The 20,488-nt window shown below is 44.0% G+C and overlaps 1 protein-coding gene across 4 annotated transcripts in view; it reads right to left on the bottom strand.

Moving 5' to 3' along the window:
* Window positions 1-1,784: 1,784 nt before the first annotated feature.
* swt1 (SWT1 RNA endoribonuclease homolog) overlaps window positions 1,785-20,488 on the bottom strand; it is a 170,491-nt gene continuing 151,787 nt past the window's right edge. For 2 of the 4 annotated variants that reach the window (XM_070887166.1, XM_070887167.1), the window contains exons 19-20: window positions 3,218-3,397; window positions 1,785-2,838 (exon numbers count right to left, since the gene is read on the bottom strand). In XM_070887166.1, coding sequence (XP_070743267.1) covers window positions 2,733-2,838; window positions 3,218-3,397 — 286 coding nt within the window. In that variant the 3' untranslated portion in view covers window positions 1,785-2,732. The remainder of the gene's footprint in view (window positions 2,839-3,217; window positions 3,398-20,488) is intronic. The other 2 variants (XM_070887169.1, XM_070887168.1) reach the window with 1 other exon arrangement.

The raw sequence follows: 20,488 nt of genomic DNA on the forward strand, positions 1-20,488 counted from the left end.
TAAGCATAACAGTAATACCAATAATTGTTAGAGGCACTGTTGCCATATCAGAGATTTCTTTAGGGGGTGGATAGGTGGAACAACTTGCTTCAAACTCCTGTTTTTAAGCCAAAAAGTTCACAGTGCACTTGATGCCAACATCCGCAGTACATAATTCTGTGAGGTGGTTTATGTGCAGCAGTTTTAATTTAAAAAAATAGTCTAGTGGATCTCCTGGGATGTTTATCATGGTTAAGGCGATTGACTATGAGGAAAATGATGATTGGAAAGAAATGTGAGAGAAATATGCTCAAGAGACAGTGAAGTAGATGGCAATGTGCTTTTTGATTGATTCCCTGGAGACTTGAGGCCAATCAGGAATTTTGTGGGAAATCTGAACCCCCTACTGGAATATTTTTGTACAATGGGCACTTTGCATGTGTGATGGATGTGTGCTTAGAAGCAAGACCTTTAGTATATTGTTGTAATTTGTAATATTTGTAACATAATTTGTGTTCGCTGTATACAAGTCTTGCTGGACACTTCAGTGGCAACAATGTGTCTTTAACATTACAATTACAATTGGAGAATAATAGCTTTTTGTTAACTAAAGGTATTAAGGGATATGATCCAAAGGCAGGTATATGGAGTCAGTCATGATCTAATTGAATGGCATAACAGGCTCGAGGGGCTGAATGGCCTACTTATGTTCCCATGTGCCAATTACACAACCAAAGGAGTGTCAATAATATTTTAAAGGGGAACAGAACTTCAAAATGATGATCCATAGTTGCTTTTATATTGTTCTATGTTTTATTTTTATACTACAGGTTGAAAACAAATGGCTCTTGCCAAAAGCTGGCCTGAGCAAATCTGGCAAGTTTAACTGAGAATTGGTGCTGGCTGCATGAGATCTGCTCTTCAGGAGGCAGCAGTACTAACATCGCACAAAATCAATATAAAAGTTGCTCCTGAACAGCACACCAAAATTACCCAAACATCTGGCATACTTTTGCATGTATTTTAGTGGACAATTTCATTGGAAAATTTGGAGCATTAAACATCTGATGGTTTATATTTGGGAGCTTATTAGTAACAAAACTCAACCTGCATGGAATTTACTTTTTTTCTACAAAGCTCCTGAGTATGATCTGCTCTGCCAGCTAAAATGCTCTCCTCTCTATTTGTGTACCCCTCACCTTTAAACTATTCACAAACTCTGGTATATATCTTATTTCTCTCATGTATTCTACTGTCTCATGCTATTATCACATCTGCCATTTAATCATCTTTTCTCCACTTCACCAGTTATTGTTTCTTTTCTTGTGTGTGTTCGTTCCCTACCCCTTGATCTGTTCCTTTTTAAATGCTGTCCAATGCCAGTATCTTCCAGTTCTGATGGAGGGACTATACTTGAAACATGAAATTCTCTGTTCTCTCTACAGTTGCTGCCTGACCTACTGGGAGCGGGAGGCTCCGAAGTGGTCTGGAAACCTGGGAGGAGAATGGGTTTCCCGCAGACCCCGCCAAAATTAATGGGGGGAAAAGCGGATTGGCTGCTCTTCCCCGTTAAAACTGGACATGGGTGGGTTGGAGGCGGGTTCAGGTCAGGATTCAGATTTTTAACACCAGCTTCTCAAGGCCCCGACCCACCCGTTTTTTTTTTATGTTAAACTTCTTCCTCCCCAACCTCAGAAATGCACCCCAAATATCTTAGCACAGCAGCCATCACTCTGGTACCTCTGAACGAGACTGGAGATTTGATGTCAATCAATGCTGACTTATTAGCTGTTTTGTGCAGTGTGCATTTTCCACTATTAGTTTGGTTGAAATTTGCTAATCTCATTTCACTTAGAATCCTTACAGCCATCGAGAGGAGGCTTTCATTCCTTCAGCCTGTCCTGTATTTGAACACTTAACAGAGGTGAAAAGACAGTATGCTAAATCCATTGACAAGGACATTATCTAGGTAAAGTATCCCTACAGATTTCCAACTCAACAATAGCAACATTTGTATATGGAAAATAAAAACAAAAATCAGATTTTTTTCTAAATTTAGTGGATATAATTTCTGGGAAAAGTTAAAATGCAGGATAATGAATTAAAATGAAAATATGGCTGAACATAAGTTGCAATAACTTTTAAAAAATAGTTTATATGCTACTGGAGTGTTTGTATCTGGATAACTTGGCCAAGTGAAGCAGACTGGTTGGGCTGGGTGGTCTTTGCCTTTCCGTCATTGTTCAGAGGTTTATATGTAACCTTTAGGGCTGCTGATCAGGGGCCGTGCGGCTCTTTGTTGGCCGGTGCAGACACGATGGGCCGAAATGGTCTCCTTCTGCGCTGTAAATTTCTATGTTTCTAAACACAAATTCCCTGGAAATTTTGTTGGCAACTCGGATTTCTTTCCTAAGACCTCTGTACAACTGGAAATGAAGAGGACTAAATGGCATTAATAATGGTCCAGGTCCTAAAGCAATTCAGAATGAATGCTCCAAAATACATTCATACTTCGTACAGGATTTAAGAGAGAACCATTAGATCAAGTGGTCCTTTGAAAAACTTCTTGCATGGTATTAGACAGTGTATAATTTGTTTTTTTTATTTAAATAGCACCTTAACAAAACCTTTTACATTTGTACCTCTGATACAGAGAATTTTATTGTTCTCACAACAAGAGATGAGCATTAGTAAAACATAATGAACTAAATCCAGTTTGTGAAGAAATATTAGAGTACGATCGTTGAGCAGTGTTAAACTAAGCCTCTGTTTCTGGCCTCAAGACACACTGCTGCATTGCATTGCTCCAACCCGTAGGTTAACTCAGCCAACTGGCTGTAACCGACTGTCAGCTTCTTCCTGAAAAGGAAATGAAAACAAATTAATTTTTTAAAAAAGAACCCAACTTACTGGAAAATTCTAACACCTGCTGACATGTGGTGAAAATTGTGTTTTATGAACCTTGTGTTAATAGCAATATTTATATGATTTCATGCAATCCAACAAAATCCATATTTAGATATTTGTACTTTCCATCCTAATACTTTCCAACCCAAAGAAAATAAAATTGACCAGTTTATTTTCTTTGGTTTAAACTAATTTAAGAAACCCACAATCTACCCAAAGTCAAACTGCGGAGAGATCCAAATGTTTTTTTAAAATCTCTTTGCTGTATCGTCAACAGAATCTTTCATTTTATTCATCTCCACAAAACAACTCTATTTAGTTTTACACTCACCTGTACTGTAACCTCCATGCCTCTATGGGTTGTAAAGTTTGAATGCACAGACTGAATTCAAAAATATTTAGACAGCCAGCTAACAAGATTGTGACATATATTAGAGAAACACTGGTACATATGATAGTTCCGATGTGGTAGCTCACAACGCACAGGCATGACGGGTCAAAGTGCTTCCACCTGTATGAAAATATTTATGATTTTCTTTAATATTATGCAAACCTATAATTGATTGAGCAGCTCTACTTTCTTCAATAAGATGTGTGTTTTTGCATTACACCAATGCACAAAAAACAGTATAACTGAAACTGGCATGAAGCCATCTTTATAAACTTTCAAAATATAATACATTAAGTAGTCTCTGCTGGGGCTAGGTTCTTCAGTTTTTAATGTCAGTAAAGGACCTAGCATTAAAAGCGATGCTAACATGCACTACATTAAAGCAGCTATCATTCGGTATCCGAGGTATAAATATACTGTAAGTTTGGTTAAAGATGTGCAAAAAAAACCATTTAAAAAGTAAAGGATGAGAAAAGACCATTTGGCTCACTAAAGCTCATCACTTTAACATGGATTTAAAAGAAAAATTTTGCCTGAACAACCTCCTTGACTTGTAAGGCCTATGATGTATTTTACCTAGATTTCCTGGCTATTAGTTAAGATCAATAAGGGATTGAAGGTAAATCGTTAACTATGGATAAGAAATTGGCTGAGTAGAGAACAACACATATTTATTAGAGGAGTTACGTTGGGATGGGGGAAGTGTTGAGTTGGGTTCACCATTTAAATTGATGATTTGAACTCAGAAACCCAATGCAAATTAGTCTAATTTTCAGATGATCCCAAACTAAGAGTGACAGAATGAGCTTGATAAAATATGTAAATATATAGAAAAATGGCATATGAAATTTAACGCAGACATAATAAAGTCAAAAAATACAGAGGAATCTTAGTCGGCTTTAGGATCCAAACAATTAAAGCAATGCAGAGCAACAAATAACAAATGCCAAGAAAATATTGAACTACACATCCAAAGCAGCAGATTACAACTCAGAGGAAGTCATGATCAAACTGTGTAATGCTCTGGTCAGACCACAGCTTGATTACTGTGTCCCATTCAAGCCCTGGAAACTGCAAAGTAAAGCCACCAGATGATCCTAGAGGGTATGCATCATGAGGAAAGAATGGGGACACTCAGCTTTTCAGCATTGAAAATAAATATCTAAAAGAGGTAATCATATAAAAGTACATATGGTTGTAAAGAGTACTGAAAAAGTAAGGATGAAAAATTACTTTAAATTATGAGTAGGTCAAGATGTCACAGTTTAAACTAAAGGGCAAATTTAGAATTGTAATCAGGATGTTTTTTCTTCTCATATAGTGATCAACACCGAATGAGCAGCTAGATAAAACCAGTGGAGGAGAAACCAATTGGGTGCTGCAATGGATGATGGGAAGGAGATCATTCTAGATGCATGTGCAAAGATGGCTCAAGTGGCCTTCCTTATTTGTAATCTTTAGTCGTTTCCCACCTCACCATCCAGCCAGTTTTCTAATGTTTTTGTTTCTCTGACCTTGCGTTGCAGATTATTCCAAACATTTAGGGGGATTTTTTTTTGTGGGGGGGGGGGGGGGGGGGGGGGGGGGGGGGGTCAGCGGGCACATCTGGTGGTGGGTTGGGTGGGGGATGAGGGTGAGTGTGAGGGGTGGCTAATGAGAAGGGAAAATGATAATGAGAAGGGAAAGTGATAATGAGAAGGGAAAGTGATAATGTTGATAGAGAGGGATGGATGGAGTTGCAAAATAAGTTGGTGTGAGTAAAGATGTGCAGGAGTAGGGTAGGGAAGGGAGAGTGATGGGGATGTGCTGAGTGGCACAGGAAGATGAGGTTATGGGTGACTTTGCAATAAAGTTTCATGATCCACTGAGATCACTGAAAGGTTTGCACCACTGCAGCCAGGTCTTTCTGATGACAGCCCTGCTTGTGTCCTCCTGCGCAATGTGTAACTAGGCTGCGTTGGTCTCCTGGGGAGGTCTCTTCCTTCCATTGGCAGTGTGTGTCAGTGTTTGCAGCACCTCAATGTTGCAGAACACTGACAGCACAACTGCCAAAATTAATTTGCGCATGGTCACTTTAAGGAAACCGGCTGATGACATGGCATCAAATGACGTCATCAGACCGACTTCCTTCAATTGGCTTGGAAATTGGTTCAATCAGGGGAAAAGCATTTCAGAGCAGGCTGGAGCCAGCACTGAGGTCGGGACCCGACACTGTCTCCAGCCGCACCAAAATCGCGGCCTTAACCTTCTTTCAGTAAAAAAGATCTTACTGATATGTCGGTTTAAAATTTATTTTTAGCAATCTGAATGTGTCATCTGGTCTTACTTTCCTTGGTTACTCTGAATGAATATCCTGGCTTTACCTTATGTATAGCATTTAATATTTGATATACTTTGATGAGGATCCCTTTAGCTCTTTTTTTTCCCTCGACAGTACAGCTTGAGCTTTTCTAATCTTTCCTCATAGTTCATTTGCTTTACATTTCAGATTACTTTTACAGCTATTCCCTGTATCTTTACAGTACACACATATCTTGCTAGTGGTATGGTGAGAAGAATTGAGTCCACCAAATGTTCTCTAATAAGTGCACTGTAAAGTTTTCGCATCACCTCCTCCACATGCTTGTACCCTAATACAATAGACCAAGGATGTAGTTAATGATTTGTAGAAGGATTTGCAATTGCAATTGAGTAGACAATATAAAGCTGATAAATGTGAAGTATTGCATCAAAAGCATACAATGAATGGAATTGACGTGTCACAGAATGAGACTTGGGAGTAGTAGCCGATGAATTACTTTGAATGTATAGATGATGTGGCAAAGCTAATTGTGTGGGTGGCTGGTCAGAACAGTTCAGAAAAACATAAGAAAATGTCAAAGCGGAGAATAGGCCACCTGACCATGAAATCTTCGTCTGCTGGTACTCTAACTCATCCAGCCTTCATCCAACAGCATTTTGAATTCTCCTCATGTCTTTGCTTTACTTCATTCATAGACAGATTATTCCAAACATTTATCTCCCTTTGAGTAAATTTTCCCCTTTAATATTTGCTTCAAATTTACTTTTCACTAATTTAAATCTGGGCTTATTTTCAACCTCACCATTTGGGCAGTAACCTGGCTCAGCGGATTGTCTGTCCGTTATATAAACTGCCCGATTTCCATTTAATTGATTTCAATGGAATGACAAATGGGCGGGTTTCTACAACTGATGGGCAATCCGCTCCGCCAGATTATTCTTCTTAGGTAGCCCCTCGGAGTCGAGGACAACTTGCTTCCATGAGTTCTCAGGTGACTGATGAGACCAATGCGGAACCTACAGTCTCTGTCACAGGTGAGGCAGGTGGTGATTGAAGGGACCGTTGGATGGGGCGCTTAGGTTGTCGTGCACTCCTTCCGCTGTTTGTGCTTGGCTTCCGCGTGCTCCTAGTGAAGAGACTCGAGGTGTTCGGCGCCTTCTTGGATGCTTCTCCTCTACTTTGAGCGGTCTTGGGTCAGGGATTCCCAGGTGTCGGTGGGGATGTTGCACTTTTTCAAGAGGCTTGAGGGTGTCCTCGAAGCGTTTCTTCTGCCCACCTCGGACACTCTTACTGTGTCGAAACTCTAAGTAGAGCACTTGTTTTGGGCATGCAGACAATGCGGCTTGTCAATCGGAGCTGATCGAGCATGGTCGATGCTTCGATACTGGCCTGAGCGAGAACACCGACGTTGGTGCACCTATACTGCCAATGGATTTGCAGGATCTTGCAGAGGCAGTGTTGGTGGTATTTCTGCAATGCTTTGAGGTGCCTGCTGTACATAGTCCATGTCTCTGAAGCATATAGGAGGGCAGGTATTACTACTGCGCTATAGACCATGAGCTTTAGATCCTGGTCTTCAAACACTCTCTTCCTCAGGGACTGAAGGCTGCACTGACACACTGAAGGCGGTGTTGGACTTCGTCATCGATGTCTGCCCTTGTTGACAGTAGGCTCCCGAGGTATGGAAAGTGGTTCACGTTTTCCAAGGTCTCGTCATGGATCTTGATAATCAGAGGCCAGTACTGTGTGGCGGGGGTTAGTAGAGAACCGTCGTCTTACAGGTGTTTAATGTAAGGCCCATACTCTCGTACGCTTCGGTGAAGGTGTTGACGATGGCTTGGAGTTCGACCGCCGAGTGTATGCAAACTCAAGTGTCGTCTATAATTCAATGACCGAGGATGGGACGATCTTGGATCTGGACTGGAGGCATCGAAGGTTGAATAATTTCCCGTTTGTCCTGTAGATTAGCTCCAATCCAGTGGGGAGCTTACTGAGGGAGAGATGGAGCATTGCAGCAAGGAAGATTGAGAAGAGAGTTGGTGCGATGACACGGCCTTGCTTGACCCCAGTCCGTATGTATATTGGGTCTGTGGTGGATCCGTTGGTCAGGATCACGACTTGCATGTCATTGTGAAGCAGGCGGAGGATGGTGCCAAACTTTTGAGGGCAGCTGAATTTGAGAAGGATAGTCCCTCACGGCTGACGAAGGCCTTTGAGAGGTCAAAGGCGGCTATATATACAGCGGTTGATGCTGCTCCCTGCATTTTTCTTGGATTTGACGTGCGGTGAAGACCATGTCCATTGTGCCCCTTAGTGGGTGGTATCCACATTGCAACTCTGGGAAGAGCTCTTCAACCACTGGGAGAAGGCGATTGAGGAGGATTCCTGCGATGACTTTCCCTGTGGCAGACAGCAGGGAAACACCTCTGTGATTACCGCAATCAGACTTGTCACCGCCAGATTATCATCCAGTAGGCAATGTGAAAATGACCCGTGTTGTTTTACTGAACTTGGGGCTCACCTTATCTATGCCATTCTTTATGTACCTTCACACCCATTCTTTACATACCCACTTAACCATCTCATTTCCAGAATTAAGCTTTATACTTGGAATAAAGCTCATTACTCCTCTCTCTACCATCCACAATGCATGTATGTCCCTGAAGTATGGTGACTTTACTGTGCACAATACTCTTAAGTGTTGTTTGACTAGTGTACTATAAAGCTTCAGTATAACCTCTGTACACTTATATTCCACTGCTCTGACGATACATTCCAACATTCTATTTAATTTTTCAATTTCTTCTCCAAACTATCCCAATCCAAACCTCATTATTGATCCATACAATAACCTGGCTTTCTGTTAACTATGTAAAATGGTGTGAGGGAGCTCTTCTAGTTCCTAGTGTCAGATATGGCTCAGTGGGTAGCACACTCGCCTCTGAGTCAGAAGGTTGTGGGTTCAAGTTCCACTCCAGGAATTTGAGCACATAAATCTCGGCGGACACTCCAGTGCAGTGCTGAGGGAGCGCTGCACTGTCGGAGGTACCATCTTTCGGATGAGATGTTAAACCGAGGCCCTGTCTTCCCTCTCAAATGGATATAAAAGAACCCATGGCACTATTTTGAAGAAGAACAGGGGAGTTAGAAACATAGAAAATAGGTGTAGGAGTAGGCCATTCGGCCCTTCGAGCCTGCACCACCATTCAATAAGATCATGGCTGATCATTCACCTTAGTACCCCTTTCCTTCTTTCTCTCCATACCCCTTGATCCCTTTAGCCATAAGGGCCATATCTAATTCCCTCTTGAATATATCCAACGAACTGGCATCAACAACTTTCTGCGGAAGAGAATTCCACAGGTTAACAACTCTGAGTGAAGAAGTTTCTTCTCATCTCGGTCCTAAATGGCTTACCCCTTATCCTTAGTCTGTGACCCCTAATTCTGGACTTCCCCAACATCGGGAACATTCTTCTTTCATCCAATCTGTCCAGTCCCATCAGAATTTTATATGTTTCTATGAGATCCTCTCTCATCCTTCTAAACTCCAGTGAATACAGGGCCAGTCAATCCAGTCTCTCCTCATAAATCAGTCCTGCCATCCCGGGAATCAGTCTGGTGAACCTTCGCTGCACTCCCTCAATAGCAAGAACGTCCTTCCTCAGATTAGGAGACCAAAATTGAACACAATATTCCAGGTGAGGCTTCACCAAGGCCCTGTACAACTGCAATAAGACCTCCCTGTTCCTATACTCAAATCCCCTAGCTATGAAGGTCAACATGCCATTTGCTTCACCACCTGCTGTACCTGCATGCCAACTTTCAATGACTAATGTACCTTGACACCCAGGTCACGTTACACCTCCCCTTTTCCTAATCTGCCGCCATTCAGATAATATTCTGCCTTCTTGTTTTTGCCACCAAAGTGGATAACCTCACATTTATCCACATTATATTGCATCTGCCATGCACTCGCCCACTCACCTAACCTGTCCAAGTCACCCTGCAGCCTCTTAGCATCCTCCTCACAGCTCACACCGCCACCTAGTTTAGTGTCATCTGCAAACTTGCAGATATTACACTCAATTCCTTCATCTAAATCATTAATGTATATTGTAAAGAGCTGGGGTCCGAGCACTGAGCCCTGCGGCACCCCACTAGTCACTGCCTGCCATTCTGAAAAGGACCCGTTTATCCCGACTCACTGCTTCCTGTCTGCCAACCAATTCTCTATCCACGTCAGTACAATACCCCCAATACCATGTGCTTTAACTTTGCACACTAATCTCTTGTGTTGGAACTTGTCAAAAGCCTTTTGAAAGTCCAAATACACCACATCCACTGTTTCTTCCTTGTCCATTCTACTAGTTACATCCTCAGAAAATTCTAGAAGATTTATCAAGCATGATTTCCCTTTCATAAATCCATGCTGACTTGGACCGATCCTGTCATTGCTTTCTAAATGTCCTGTGTCCTGGCCAATATTTATCCCTCAATCAACATAACAAAAAAACAGATTATCTCATCATAAGCACATTGCTGTTTGTGGGAGCTTGCTGTGTGCAAGTTGGCTGCTGCGTTTCCCACATTACAACAGTGATTACACTCCAAAAGTAATTAATTGGCTGTAAAGTGCTTTGAGACATCTGGTGGTCGTGAAAGATGCTATATAAATCCAAGTCTTTCTTTTTTTTTTAAATAGCATAAGCCCACAGCAGCAAACTGCACCTAATTTAAACCTAATTAGCAATTTCAGTCAGAAATAACAAAATGGTTGGTGCGGGAAATAGAAAAATGTCACTTTGGTACAATAGGAAATGTACATCCGAGGTTGAGGCTGAGATACGTTACTGGGTAAGAAGTAGGGATAACTTTACTCTGAATTTAACCTGAGCTATATCTGATAATGGATACAGCAAGCATTCTATTCCCTAGAATTAATATCCACTTGATTTGTAGTAAAATCCCCTGGAACTGTTGAGCTTTGTTGATAACAGCTTTACACGGACTGGGTACTTTCAGCCTATAGTCAATGATCACATAGAAACATAGAAAATAGGTGAAGTAGGCCACTCAGTCCTTCGAGCCTGCACCACTGTTCAACATCTAAGCCCATCCCATCCAATTGTGATGCTTTTTGCATTACAATAAATGCAAACTCCACCCTACCATCTCATGCCATCCACAGCCATGTAATCTCCTAGGAAAGGCGAAAAACAAAATAAAAGCCCAAGCCAATTAGGGGAAATTAAATCTGGAAATTCCTCTCTGACCCCCTTAGGCGATCAAAACTAGTTTAGATTATCACCCTGGTCCTGATTAACGTTACAGGGTATCTACTGCCTGTATATGATACCACTAGGCCACATCTGCCTTCCTCCTCCCTGCAGCCCCACCCCCCCCCAAAAATACATAAATAAAAATTCAAAACTGGTTTTCAACCTGTAGGTTGAAGATCACGGCAGAAATTATGGGTCAACATCTGCTATAATGTTAGTCACATGTTTCTGTGGTGAGTTGTAGAAAAAGCTAAGAGTAACTGCTGCAATGAAGTAAAAAGGTGGTCTGAGTCAATAAAACTCTACACAGTTGTGACCGCTACAGACTTGAGTCGACAGATGAAATGATGCAGTTGAGAGAAAGCCAGCAGCAGATTTTTGTTTTTACAGTTTACTAAAATTAGAATTGGTGTAAATAAAAAATCTTTTAGGGCATCTCTCAAGTTAGCATTAGTATACAGTTTAAAATCAGAATTCATTAATTTTTAAGAAATTCCATGAGCTAGAAATTCAATTTGTAGATTTAATATATTTGATTTAAAATGTAATATTCTGTTTCAGCTAAAGGACAGCCAACAGTATCAAATATAAAAATACAGATTAGAAACCAACTTTGAAACTCTTCAATATTCTAAGTTTGCAGACCAAAAAAAGAAACACTGCAACAACATGTATTTAAAAGCTCCTTTAACGTAATGAAGCATCCTAAGGTGCTTCACAGGAGTATTGTATGATAAAAATGACATCGAGCTGCATAAGTAGAAATTAGCACAGGTGACCAAAAGCTTGGTCAAAGATGTATGTTTTAAGGAGCGTCTTGAAGGAGGAAAGAGAGATAGAGGCGAAGAGGTTTAGGCAGAGTTTCAGAGCTTGGAGTCTAGGCAACAGAAGGCACGGCCACCAATGGTTGAGCGATTACAATTAGGGATGCTCAGGAGGGCAGAATTAGAAGAGCACAGACATCTCGGGAGGGTTGTGGGGCAGGAGGAGATTACAGAGATAGGGAGGGGCGAGGCCATAGGGGGTTTGAAAATAAGGATGAGAATTTTGAAATCGAGGCGTTGCTTAACCGGAAGCCAATGTCGGTCAGTGAGCACAGGGGTGATGGGTGAGTGGGACTTGGTGCAACTTTAGAACACTGGCAGCCAGGTTTTGGATCACCTCTATTTGAGGGATGTCAATATATGAGGGACTGCCCATGATGATGATGAAATATTGGCCAAGACACCGGGGATAACTCCCCTGCTCTTCTTCAAAATAGTGCCACGGGATCTTTTACGTTCACTTGAAAGAGCAGACGGGGCCTCGGTTTAACGTCTCATCTGAAAGACGGCACTTCCGATAGTGCGACAATCCCTCAGTACTACCCCTCCGATAATGCAGCACTCCCTCAGTACTGCATTGAGTGTATCAGCCTAGATATTTGTGCTCGAGTCTCTGGAGTGGGACTTGAACCCACAACCTTCTGACTCAGAGGCAAGAATGCTGCCCACTGAGCCACAGCTGACACTTACAGTCTAACTGGTGATACCACCAGCCATCAATCATCGAATTTCAACATAAAAGGTGTAAATGGGACAAACTGCATTCCCTGAAGTACGAGTGATGAGCCAGAAGGTTTGCAGCGAGTCAGGGGGACTCCTGATGCTTACACAGTGAGCAGGCTCACACTAACAGAACCTACACCAACGATGCAACACGGAAGCTCTCAGCAGGTAGATCTGATCAATCTGTCAGTGTCAGTGAAGCTGTCTGATTTCTAATTGAGCCCTTGTCAGTTTCAGACCACGCCAGCTCTGTATGTTCTATGAAATTAATCTGATGTTAATTTGAAAAACTTCCTTCCACCTCCAACAATTGCTCCCTCTCTGTCTACAACCCTGCAAACCTTCTAAGATTTAGATTCCAGGAAAACAGGCAGACAGAAATAGTTCACATTCCAGGGCCCGTAACACAGGACTCAGAGTGAGAACTGAACAAACCAGAAGACATTTACATTGTAATTCACCATGTACAGCAAACACCTCAAGTCACTGGAGAAATACCACCAACGATGTCTCCGCAAGATCCTACAAATCCCCTGGGAGGACAGACGCACCAACATTAGTGTCCTCGACCAGGCCAACATCCCCAGCATTGAAGCACTGACCACACTTGATCAGCTCCGTTGGGCAGGCCACATTGTTCGCATGCCAGACACGAGGCTCCCAAAGCAAGCGCTCTACTCGGAACTCCTTCACGGCAAATGAGCCAAAGGTGGGCAGAGGAAACGTTACAGGGACACTCTCAAAGTCTCCCTGATAAAGTGCAACATCCCCACTGCCACCTGGGAGTCCCTGGCCAAAGACCACCCTAAGTGGAGGAATTGTATCTGGGAGGGCGCTGAGCACTTAGAGTCTCATCGCCGAGAGCATGCAGAAACCAAGCGCAGGCAGCGGAAAGAGCATGCGGCAAACCAGTCCTACACACCCTTTCCCTCAACGACCGTCTGTCCCACCTGTGACAGGGACTGTGGTTCTCGTATTGGACTGCTCAGCCACTTGGAGTGGAAGCGATTCATCCCTCGTTTCCGGGGGGGGGGGGGGGTGGGGGGTGGGGGAGGACAACGGCGACGACGAGTGAGCAGGACTTGGTGCGACTTAGAACACAGGCAGCCAGGTTTTGGATCACCTCTATTTTACGTAGGGTAGAATGTGGGAAGTCAGCCAGGAGTACGTTGATATAGTCAAGTCTAGAGGTACAAAAGCAAAGATTGAGGGCTTCAGCAGCAGATAAGCTGAGACAATTGTGGAGACGGGTAATGTTACGGAGGCGGTCTTAGTTATGCTGCGGATAGATGTGGTCGAAAGCTCATTTCATGGTCAAGTATGACACCAAGGTTCCGTACAGTCTGGTTCAACCTCAGACAGGAGTTGGGGAGAGGGACGGAGTCAGTATCTAGGGAATGGAGTTTGTGGCGGGGACCAAAAACAATGGCTTCGGTCTAATTGTGTGTCATTTTTCTTCTCTTAGGTAGTCTCTCGGAGTCGAGGATGACTTACTTCCACACTAAAAATGAGTCCTCAGCTGACTGAAGAGTCCGACGTGGGACCTATAGTCTCTGTCACAGGTGGGGCAGACGGTGGTTGGAGGAATGGGAGGTTGAGGTGCCTGGATTGCCGTGTGCTCCTTCTGCTATTGACGCTTGGCTTCAGCTTGCTCTCGGCGAAGAGACTAGAGATGAAGAACGTGAAGGCTTTGAAGAGGGTACAGAAGAGATTTACTAGAATGGTTCCAGGGATGAGGGATTACAGTTACGTGGATAGACTGGAGAAGCTGGGATTGTTCTCCAGAGCAGAGAAGGCTAAGAGGAGATTTGATAGCAGGGTTTAAAATCATGAAGGGTTTAGAGTAAAAAGAGAACCTGAAGGGTCGATAACGAGGCACAGATTTAAGGTGATTGGCAAAAGTAACAGAGGCGACCTGAGGAAAACCTTTTACACAACGAGTGATTAAGTTTTAGAACGCACTGCCTGATCGGGTGGTGGATACAAATTCAATAGTAGCTTTCAAAAGGGAATTGGATGAATACTTGGAGAAAAACATTGCAGGGGTATGGAGAAAGAGCGGGGGAGTAGGACTCGATGGGCTGAATGGCCTCCTTCTGTGCTGTACTATTCTATGATTCTATGATTCCCGGATGCTTTTCCTCCACTTTGGGTGGTCTAGGGCCAGGGATTCCTAGGAGTCGGTGGGGATGTTGCACTTTTTTTTTTAAAAAGGAGGCTTTAAGGGTATCCTTGAAGCGTTTCCTCTGCCCACCTGGGGCTTGCTAGCCATGTCAGAGCTCTGAATAGAGCGCTTATTTTGGGAGTCTCGTGTCAGGCATGCAGACGATGTGGCCCGTCCAATAGAGCTAATCGAGCGTGGGCAATGCTTCAATGCTGAGGATGTTGGCCTGAGCGAGAACACCGACGTTGGTGTGGCTATCCTGCCAATGGATTTTCAGGATCTTGCGGAGGCAACGTTGGTGGTACTTCTGCAATGCTTTGAGGTGCCTGCTGTACATAGTCCATGTCTCTGAGCCATATAGGAGGGCGGGTATCACTACTGCTCTGTAGACCATGAGCTTGGTGCCGGGTTTGAGGTCCTGGTCTTCAAACACTCTCATCCTCAGGCAACCAAAGGCTGCACTGGAACACTGAAGGCGGTGTTGAACCTCATCGTCTACGTCTGCCCTTGTTCAACCTCCAGGCTCCCGAGGTATGGAAAATGGTCCATGTTGTCCAAGGCTTCGTCGTGGATCTTGATAACATGGGGGGGGAGGGCAGTGCTTTGTAGCGGGGGCAGGTTGGTAGAGGACCTTTGTCTTACGGATATTTAGTGTAAGGCCCATGCTCTCGTATGCCTCGGTGAAGGTGTTGACAATGGCTTGGAGGTCGGCCGCAGACGCAAGTGTTGTCTGTGTACTGTAATTCGACGACGGAAGATGGGATGATCTTGCATCTGGCCTGGAGGTTAAACAGGTTCCCGTTTGTCCTGTAATTTAGCTCCACTCCAGCGGGGAGCTTGCTGAGGGCGAGATGGAGCATTGCAGCAAGGAAGATTGGGAAGAGCGTTGGTGCAATGACACAGCCTTGCTTGACCCCGGTCCGAACGTGGAATGGGTCTGTGGTAGATCCGTTGGTCAGGATCACGGCTTGCATGTCATCATGGAGTAGGCAGAGGATGGTGACAAACTTTTGAGGGCAGCCGAATCTGAGGAGTACGCTCCCTAATCCCTCACAGTTGAGTGTCGAAAGGTTTTTGTGAGGTCAAAGAAGGCCATGTACAAGGGTTGGTGCTGTTCCCTCCATTTTTCTTGTATCTGCCGTGCGGTGAAGATCATGTCCATTGTGCCGCTTAGTGGGCGAATCCGCATTGCAACTCTGGGAGGACCTTCTCAGCACAGGGAGAAAGCAATTGAGGAGGATTCTTGCGATGACTTTCTCGGTGGTTGACAGCAAGGAGACTCCTCTGGGGTTACTGCTGTCGGACTTGTCACCTTTCTTGAAGTTGGTCACAATTACAGCATCTCTGAGATCTCCTGGCATGATCTCCTCCTTCCAGATGTGAGACGAGGTCATGAATCTGTACCAGTAGTACTTCTTCATCATGCTTTTAGTGCTTCGGTGGCGATTCCATCTGCTCCTGATGCCGTGTTATTCTTCAGTTGTCGGATGGCCTTTTCAACCTCGTGCCAGGCCGTGGTTGTGCTTAGATGGTGGCAGGTGGCATGCTGCGGGATGGAGTTGGGGACACTCACGTCGAAGACAGAGTCTCGGTTAAGGAGATCCTCGAAGTGCTCCTTCCAGCGGGCACCGATTGCCTCGCTGTCCTTGATGAGCACCTCTCCGTTTTTGGCCAACAGTAGGGTAGGGCCTCGGGCGCTTGGACTGAAGATTGCACTGAAGAATCCTCGCACGTCGTGGTTGTCAGCGAGCTGCTGGATTTCTTGTACTTTCTCCACCCAACATCTGTTCTTTAGGTCACGGGTTTTCTGTTGGACCTCAGCCTTCAATCGTCTGTAGAGCTGCTTTTTTGCCCTCGAGTTGTGTTGCTGTTTCCAGTCCAAGGATGCCTTGCGCTTGCAGCATGTTAGCTCCTGGATCTCCTGGTCATTCTCATCGAACCAGTCTTGGTGTTTTCTGGTCGAGTGACCGAGCGTCTCTTCACAGGTGCTAATTATGGAAACCTTGAAGGCAGACGGCCACCCCATGTTAAAAGAATTCACGCACAGGCATCTTCCACACTTTGAGATGAAGTTCGGACCCGGAGGTCGTTTATGTCATTTAGCACAGCTGAGTCTAGCTATTTTGTTCCTGTTATTTTATTTAAGTCAGGAAATACATTCAAAATGAGAGCTGCAACATTCTGTGCATGAAAAAAGGAAACAAGTTTCATATGAGCAGAAATTTGTCAGTGAGAGGCAAAACAATATCATGGCTGGTTTTCAATCACTTTCGCTATAATAGTCACTATTATTACATACACAAATGCAACAGCCAATTTGTATATAGTAAGGACCCACAAACAGCAAATGAGATTAATGACCAGTTAGTCTGGGTTTTTTTATGGATTAGTGTTGGTCAGGACACTGGGTGAATTGCTCTTCAAATAGTACCTCTTTTACATTCACCCAAAAAGGCAGACAGTTTTACACACAAGTATGCAGCTATATACATGGTAATGAATTTTCTTATGTCACTGTAAAAGAATAACCTAATATTACTGGAGGGTCCACATCACATACCTGCTTTTCCTTGGGGTCCTATACCTTACTAAAGAGGCATATCAACAGCATAAAAACCAATGGAAATATAATTAACTCCATATTTCACAATGTATATTTGTTTATGTATAGGTAGAGACGGGTTACCACTGATGAGTTCTAACAATTTAAAAGAATCCAATCTCACAATGTTGATCACAGCCAGAAATCATGTCAGCTTTTTTCTTCTTTTCAATATTAAGTAGCACACAGGGTAGGGTATTATTAAACAATATTATAAAAGATTCCATATAATGCATTTTAACATTGGTGTTCATAATCTCAGAACTGCAAAGGGGCTGACTTATGCATCAGTGCAAGTAAACTTTCATTGCTTGGTGGATTTGTTTTACATGTTTTTTTAGGCTATTCAGTAATGAATTTTCTGTAATGGTAAAGTATGGCAACATAATCCTATTTACCTGGTCAACATTGCCATGACAATATTAAATCAGATTCCATGAACCTGCATCATGCAATTTTATTACATCAAAAAATCCATGTAAAATCCTTAATACTGTGTTCATAAAATAAATTGTGAGTTGTTGCATCGCAGAGCAATGGATCCACACTGATGCAATTAAAATCACTGTTGCTAGCAGGAATTATCTAGAAAATGCAGAGCTGGCAGTTATCATCTGAGAACAGTGCAGTAACAAATCAGGAGGCTTAAAAATAGATTGGCTTGCCCTGCTGGTTTTTACTTACTTATCTGCCTGCTCTAGAGAGTATTAAATGCTGTTATACTTTGAGGAACTAATACAGTGTATTAAAAAGTGGTTACAGAGTTATAGGGGCCAAGTTTCGGCCTGAGTTGCTCCTGTTTTTTTGGAGCAACTGGTTTAGAATGGAGTATCTTAGAAATTGCAATTCTCGGCATTTAGTTTGCTCCAGTTCTAGTCAGTTAGAACAGTTTCAGTTTGGAACAGATTTTTATTTTCAAAAGGGGGCGTGTCCGGCCACTTACGCCCGTTTTGAAAGTTTAGGCAGTGAAAACTTACTCCAAACTAACTTAGAATGGTAAGTTAAGCGGGAGCTCGAGAGCCAGCGGCAGTTGGTGAGAGGCGGGAGCAGCGTCGGAGCGGCCTATAAAAGGCCCAGCGGGAGCTCGAGAGCCAGCAGCAGTTAGTGAGAGGTGGGAGCAGCGTCGGAGCGGCCTATAAAAGGCCCAGCGGGAGCTCGAGAGCCAGCGGCAGTTGGTGAGAGGCGGGAGCAGCGTCGGAGCGGCCTATAAAAGGCCCAGCGGGAGCTCGAGAGCCATCGGCAGTTGGTAAGAGGTGGGAGCAGCGTCGGAGCGGCTTATAAAAGGTCCAGCGGGAGCTCGAGAGCCAGCGGCATTTCGTGAGAGGCGGTAGCAGCGTCGGAGCGGCCTATAAAAGGCCCAGTGGGAGCTCGAGAGCCAGCGGCAGTTGGTGAGAGACGGGAGCAGCGTCGGAGCGGCCTATAAAAGGCGTACTTGTTCAGCTACAGCGGGAGAGAAAGCAAAAAAGAAGTAGAAAGGAATCAAAAGGTGACGTCACAGCCAATGGGGTAAGTGATTGGCGAGTAGCTTTTCTTTTTCTTTTTATATCAGTAAGTGAACTGTAACATTGTTGTTACCAATTTAAGTGTATCTAAGGGTTAAGGCATGGCAGGAGAGCTCGGTCACGTGATATGCTCCTCCTGTACCATGTGGGAACTCAGGGACACTTCCGGTGTCCCTGACGACTACGTGTGTGAGAAGTGTATCCACCTCCATCACCTGACGGACCGCGTTGCGGAATTGGAACTGAGGTGGATTCACTCTGGAGCATCCACGATGCTGAGAATGACATAAGTGGCACGTGTAGTGAGTTGGTCTTACCGCATCAGAAGGATCCACAGCCAGCTAGGGAATGGAAGACCAGCAGGAAGAGTAGTACAAAGAAGGTAGTGCAGGGGTCCCATCTGGTCATCCCCCTGCAAAACAGATACACTGTTTTGAGTGCTGTTGAGGGAGATGACTCATCAGGGGAGAGCAGCAGCAGCCAAGTTCATGGCACCGTGGCTGGCTCTGTTGTACAGGAGAGCAGGAAAAAAGAGTGGGAGAGCGATAGTGATAGGGGATTCAATCAAAAGGGGAATAGATAGGCGTTTCTGCGGCCGCAATCGAGACTCCAGGATGGTATGTTGCCTCCCTGGTGCAAGGGTCAAGGGCCAGTTGTCGTGGTGCACATTGGTACCAACGACATAGGTAAAAAAAGGGATGAGGTCCTACGAGACGAATTTAAGGAGCTAGGAGCTAAATTAAAAAACAGGACCTCAAAAGTAGTAATCTCGGGATTGCTACCAGTGCCACGTGCTAGTCAGAGTAGGAATCGCAGGATAGCACAGATGAATACGTGGCTTGAGCAGTGGTGCAGCAGGGAGGGATTCAAATTCGTGGGGCATTGGAACAGGTTCTGGGGGAGGTGGGACTAGTACAAACTGGACGGTCTGCACTTGGGCAGGACCGGAACCAATGTCTTAGGGGGAGTGTTTGCTAGTGCTGTTGGTGAGGAGTTAAACTAATATGGCAGGGGGATGGGAACCAATACAGGGAGACAGAGGGAAACAAAAAGGAGACAAAAACAAAAGACAGAAAAGCGATGAGTAAAAGTGGAGGGCAGAGAAACTAAAGGCAAGAAACAAAAAGGGCCACTGAATATAAAAGGGCTGCAGGAGGGGTCAAAACTAAAAATCATGGTTTAAAAACTAGGATGAAAACACTCTCTACCTAAACGCATGCAGCATTCAAAATAAAGTAAATGAGTTGATGGCACAAATCATTACAAATGGGTATGATTTGGTGGCCATTACAGAAACGTGGTTGCAGGGTGGCCAAGACTGGGAATTAAACATACAGGGGTATCTGACGATTCAGAAAGATAGGCAAGAAAGGAAAGGAGATGGGGTAGCTCTGTTAATAAAAGATGATATCAGGGCAGTTGTGAGGGATGATATTGGCTCCAATGAAAAAAATGTTGAATCATTGTGGGTGGAGATTAGAGATAGTAAGGGGAAAAAGTCACTGGTCGGCGTAGTTTATAGGCTCCCAAATAATAACTTCACGGTGGGGCGGGCAATAATCAAGGGAATAATGGAGGCATGTGAAAAAGGAACGGCAGTAGTCATGGGGGATTTTAACCTACATATTGATTGGTCAAATCAAATCGCACGGGGTAGCCTGGAGGAGGAATTCATAGAATGCATACGGGATTGTTTCTTACAACAGTATGTTACAGAACCTACAAGGGAGCAAGCCATCTTAGATCTGGTCCTGTGTAATGAGACAGGAAAAATAAATGATCTCCTCGTAAAAGATCCTCTCGGAATGAGTGA

Source organism: Pristiophorus japonicus, chromosome 8, assembly GCF_044704955.1.
Source record: "Pristiophorus japonicus isolate sPriJap1 chromosome 8, sPriJap1.hap1, whole genome shotgun sequence".
NCBI classification, from domain to species: domain Eukaryota; kingdom Metazoa; phylum Chordata; class Chondrichthyes; family Pristiophoridae; genus Pristiophorus; species Pristiophorus japonicus.